This window comes from Opisthorchis viverrini (genome assembly GCF_000715545.1).
Source record: "Opisthorchis viverrini unplaced genomic scaffold opera_v5_111, whole genome shotgun sequence".
Lineage (NCBI taxonomy): Eukaryota > Metazoa > Platyhelminthes > Trematoda > Opisthorchiida > Opisthorchiidae > Opisthorchis > Opisthorchis viverrini.
Window position 1 is genome coordinate 613281 of NW_008751765.1, and position 6000 is coordinate 619280.

The 6000-nt window shown below is 45.7% G+C and overlaps 1 protein-coding gene across 1 annotated transcript in view; it reads right to left on the reverse strand.

The window, feature by feature from the left end:
* Positions 1 to 6000, reverse strand: part of T265_05659 (hypothetical protein) — a gene marked incomplete at both ends in the record, with an annotated part of 31460 nt that overhangs the window by 16851 nt on the left and 8609 nt on the right. Inside the window, one exon of the mRNA XM_009170724.1 lies at positions 3389 to 3593. Within this exon, the coding sequence (XP_009168988.1) occupies positions 3389 to 3593 (205 nt within the window). The remainder of the gene's footprint in view (positions 1 to 3388; positions 3594 to 6000) is intronic.

Genomic DNA, 6000 nt, shown 5'->3' on the forward strand with positions numbered 1-6000 from the left:
GATAAGTCGTTGAACAAACCCGGACGAACTGGGTACAACTAAACTAACATGCGGAGCACCAGTCGACGTCAAGGTTCAGAAACACATTCTTAGATCTTTATTGATTGTCAGGCCTACCCACAAAAGCAAGAGAGCTAAGATACTACAAGGTCGCCCAAGCCTAGACACCAATAATCGAGATGCAAGGGTACGGTTCGAAATACACACCTTCCTGGCAGCAAGTTTGCACCTTGAGCATTGTTCTTTCTGGAGCTTAGACAAAGAAGTGTAATTGAATAAATAAATGAAGTCTACCTTAACCGCCTGTTTCAAGCTGTATTCCTGTGATATTCCTGGTGACTCTCGTTAGTAGTATGTACCAGAGTACAGAGGGTGCCAGTGAAGTAGTTGAGGTTAGATCTACATTAAACGTGTTAAACAGGTATTCCTGAGGCCGATGCACTCGGACGTATGCAAACATTGTCACCGGGTATCCATATCTCAGATCCTTATTCGTTTTATCAACCGTTTTCTCCATTTTCATGAATCTAAAGTTTCCTGGCCGCTCCTACCCAGGCATTCTTAGCACGACCAATGGCCAAGCCCCCGCAGGTCACACAACGTTTTGGATGCTTCTAGAAAACAAGTCGCCTTCTTCTATTCTCATGGCAGACTCTGAAGTTTAGTGGACAATGCGCGAATTTTCTAACCGCCACGGATTTCATGTCAGAGTACACGAATGACAATCAAAGTCTTCCGGTTGCTTTTCCTCGACGATTCGTTTGTCAGCATAAAGACGTATGTCCTGAGACTGGGCCACAAAAAGGACTGATGAAAACTTGAAAATTAGCGGTGACTTACTTCCTGTTTCTCAGCTGTGACATTATGTTCGACCATAACCTGTCATCACACCTTTCCCTCGCAGCACATCTTTCTGGATGCCGAGGTTTGGTTTGGGGCGTCGGATAACAACATATCCTGTTCAGCTCAAGAGTAACTCCTTGTCTAAACGACTGAAAATTCTGAATGAGTTCTGTGTTCAGCTGGGTTTTTCAACGGCGTTTTTTGGAACTTTACTGAATGATTGGGGAAGACAGCTCAGTGGTTAGAACGCGAATTTACTGACCCGAAGGTCCGTGGTTCGAACCCGACTTCTGCTTCTCGATTCCCCCCGTATAGGCTTGGGAGGCCTGGCAGTATCCCAGTCTTCGTGGCTCCTTTGGGTGGCATGGCAGCTAGACACTGGAACGGTGATAAAGCCGAATGATTATTATTATCGAATGATTTGAATAGCTACTTAGGTAAGCGTTCCTCCACCCACATCGCTCAGCTGTAACACCCTTCCGGTGTCTAGCTGCCATACAACCCGAAAGAAGCATGAGGGCTGGGATATTGCCAGGTTGCCCAAGCCTAGACAGGGTTATTATCTAACGATTTGAATAGCTACTTATGTAAGCGTTCCTCCGCCCGCATCGCTCAGCTGTAACACCCTTCCAGTGTCTAGCTGCCATACAACCCGAAAGAAGCACGAGGACTGAGATACTGCCAGATAGCCCAAGCCTAGACAGGGGAAGTCGAGAGGCAGAGGTCGGGTTCGAACTACGGACCTTTCCGTCAGTAAATTCGCGTTCTGACCAACTGAGACATCTTGCCCCCATTTTATCCACATACGTGCTTCCACACATGCCTTCATAACTTCAACCACAGTTTAAGGTACGCACAATAAACAGACTACGAGAGAGGTATTTGTTGTCCTTGTGCTCAAACAGAGCAGATTAACTTCACGAATCATGAATTTACGATTTACACGACTGCTTACATCGTCCCCTTTGAAATCTAAGCGGAAATATACTTCTCTTCGTCAGGACGGGGGTTCTTACTGCCATCGGTAAGCTTGGAATGCAATATTTTCTGACGGAATCATGGAGCTTTCCTATCTGTTTCTGGTTCCAACTATGCGCTGAACTCGGTTTCGAAGATGTGTAGGGGGCGTGGTATGCATATCCTGATCAAAGGTACGCGCGCCAGGATCCTCTTTCAGTTGAGAGGAGCGAAATTAAGTTGCATATTCATCTATTGGTAGATCAACTTGCAGTTGTTATTCCAGGTTATGGAGCCATCTGCTTCTCCGTTAATAAGAACATTCATCAATGGGAACCATTGCTTTAGATGTCTTAGTCCCCAATGACCGAACATCACAACATTTGGACGGATGTGTCACGTGCAGGACACGGACCAAACGAAGGCGGGCCCTGGTTGGTCTGAATACCAGCCAATCCGGATCGAGCATCTCTGACTAGTCGCCTCTCGCCCCCTCACGGAGATTCTAGCACGACTTTGTGGAACACCCTGTGATTATCCCATAAATACAGTTGTAATAATTTTCCTTTGTCTCCATAAAGGGCTGTGCGGAGTTACCGTGCCTTTTGATATACAATGGTGGGCGGAGCAGGAAGCCAAGGGACCGACACAGAGTTGCACAGCCATTCAGCAAGACACAACAATATTGGAAGGCGCTAGTTTGTGAAAAACAGCACGAAATCATATACAAAATACTCTTACGACTGCTGACAGCATTTATCGATCCAAACAAAACTATGAACAACAAAAGCCACTGGATAGAGGAAAAATAAAATTCGTTCGACGAACGGAACCTCCATCCGAGGAGCCAGGTAGTCAAAACGTGACCACGTGATGTGGATCTTGTGAATAATGGATCATCATCATCAGCTATGAGAACCGCGTTCTTGCCGTATAGTGGTGATAGCTGCCACAGTTTTGTTCAGCGATAGTCTGGGGAAATTGGGTAGATAGCTGAGCACCATTGAGGTCACGACTGGAATATATCTGACAGTGCCTCCAACCACTGATGTACCCCGTCTCGGGGTCCCCAACCATAGGGATGGCAATGACCAGAGCAGCTGAGTTTGTAGGTAATGGCTTCCATACTTCAATGCCCAGTCATTCTTTAATCTCCCCTGGATGGGTTTCACCCTTCACGTGGTTTTGCGAACGGGACCCTTCGAGGAATTCCGTCGACTGGCATACAGAGCACGTGGTCAAGCCAGCGCAACATGTGAAGTGTAATCCGTCCATCTATCTTGGGCGAGTTGTTTCTTCCGAAAATATTTCGAAGTGATTCAGCATTTCTGATCTGGTGTACTCACCATACTCGGGCATTGCTCCGAAAACACTGACACCTCTACAACTGAGTGGTTGAGTGCCAACGGATATTGGGCTTAATTCCACACGACCTATGGAGATTTCTGTCACTTGGGAATATTTTAGCAATCTAGGTGTGTCCCCATTTCGGATGTGGGGATGTCCCCTCTTACATTTCTGTTTCATTCTATTCTAAGCCTCGTAGGTGACGTGTCATCTGACTACAAGACGTCAAAACTTAGCTCACCTCCAGGTTGTAAGACACCTTTGAAAACTGTGATTGTGTTTGTCCCACTCGGTTGCTGACTGACCGTAATCAGTCGTTTGGTCCTCTGTGCCCAGTCACCAGTCTGACCTCGAGCAGCCCTCGAACCAGGTTCACTGGTTCTGCCTATTGCGGCTTCTTCTAACCGAGTTGCGCCAAGATACATAAATCTGACAACACATGGGGTCTGCGAGAATGGATGACAAAATGGAAAGATTAAAGTAGTATGTAACACTTGGGGAACGTCGTACAAAACAATGGGAACGAATAAAACAAACGAACGAACGCGCGTTTAGCCGGAATCCAAAATTTATAGACGTCACATCAAAATCGACCGGTGTTGAAAGGCTAATTCATCATCTGCGCACAGATGCTAAGCTTAGTTCATTTCAACTGGTCACCTGGCAAGATCCATAAAAAACCCTACTACTCGCCGCAGTGTTAGTCAGACTTAGCTAGACTTAGACTCAGATCACCACAAAACAAGCCCCTTTATACGGCTTAGATAAATGGTCATTCTCGTTTGACTTGGCGGCTCGATTGAGATGAAGCCTGACGTGGATTAGTTAAGATTGCAGTAGAAAAGTTGTCATACTATGGATAAATCTACGTCAAGACTGCAAAGGCATCTTCGTTCGTTCCAGTAGCTTTTGAAGGATGTATGTCAGAATAGGGGGCGCTAGAAAGTTGTTCGGCTCACGTGGCGGTAACACACTCTTCATGGAGGCCCTCTAACGGTTCTGAGAGCATCTAGAACAAACGCAGGCGGACTTGGTCGCACCTGAGTGAGTAGTATGGTGTAGGAAACGTGCAAACTGAGGCCGAACAAAGTTTTTGTTCTCTACTACACCACTATGTATGGAAAGTTTCTTTGAGTTCTTAGCAGCTTTCTCTCAGTCAGTTTTGTCAGTGGAAGTATACCCGCTTAGTAGAGAGTGAGAAAAGACGAATTCGGCTACACATTTCGGCCGAATGTCCTTACTGCTGTACTTTTAGAGTTGTTGAACTACTGAACTTCAGAATGGGCACACTGTGTGTTCTGCTTGAATCCGAATTGGACTGATTTCGACAAACACACTCATTTGCAAATCAATTTGGTTTTCACGGGAGACTCAGGTAAATCGTTCGTTTATAATGTTCTTCAACTGAATGTACTGCAAACAGGCCACCTTATGTGGGCTGTCGAAGAGTTTTCAGCAAATTTGTGAGTAGTTTCCTTTCTGAAAATATACTGCGATATCTCGAATATCGTACCAGCTGAAACAATATTCTAAATTGCCGTGATTCAAGTGATTAAAGTCGCTTTTCTGGAATCACTGCTCACAGATTGGAAAGGCGTGGACGAAAATTGATGAAAATCAGTGTTTTCACGATCCCTTCTTCTGGCTCATACAGATCGATGGATGACAAAATTAAAATCAAAAGCGTCCTGCAAGAAGGATAAATCGAATCTTGCGAATAAAGTGTGAAAACTGTTTACGTCAAGATCAATGGACTGAGTGGTCAGTGGTCACGTGAGCAGACCCTGGAACGCTTTGGGTGCGCAGATTCGGGTTGCATGAGCGAATCACAACTACCTCAGCTGTGATTGGACATTGATAGTGAACGGACTTTGGTAAGTAGATAGATATTCGGTAAACATCCAATGGTCTTCTCACGTGACTGCCGGCCTATCAGGCCAATCGATCGTGACGTAAACAGTTTTCGAGTTTTACCATGGTTCTCACACAATATGAGTCATCTCATAAAGTCGCCCCAGGTTGATGCTCCACGCAAAGAAGTTCGTAACTTCCTTTCAGAATGTTGCTCTCCAGAATTGGACTTACCATGTTCTGTCATATCGTTCAACCGCCTAGAGTGGAAAGTACCATTCTTGGAGCACGTCTTTGAGTGCATCTCTTAGTCAGACAAAAGGAATTACTGTGATCCCATTAATAGTAGTGTTTAAGTAGTGTGTTTCGCGGAGAAAATATGCTTCGATATTTCGAATATCCCGTCTAATGTAACCTGATGGAGCTTTTGTGCAGCACATTTAGTTGAAGGATATCATAAACGACAGATTCAGCTGGAATTTAGTTGAGTTCCCAGTTAATACAATTGTAATTTGCAAATGGATGCATTCTGCCAACTGCAAAGGATTTAGTATTCAGCTGGACGGTTGACGGAAAATCTGGAAATGCGTCTACTTGAAACGCCCCAAGAAGGGCGACACGGTTGTGGGCTGTGGAGGAGAAGCGTGTTCCGGCAAGGCTGTCAGTCCAAACATATTATTTGATGCTTTGCTCGGTCATGTGCTACGCATGCCGAAACGCCGTCTACCAGGACGAGTGTTGTTCTCCAATAGACTCCTTCAGGATGGCGCAAACCGCGAGGTGGACAGCACAAAGCGTGAAAGAGATCACGAAGAGTTTGGGTGTTGTTGGTGTTGTACGCCTTCCAGGATGGAGTCCCAGTGGCCCCGTTTGTGCTTGGCTGGAGACGTTGCAAGAAATGGCGGCTAATCGATGTCAGTGGCGTTCTTGCTGTCAGTTTCTTTCCAGATTATCTGATTGAGCGGTTGGAGGTGTGGGCACCTCAGTATGCTTGACATAGGC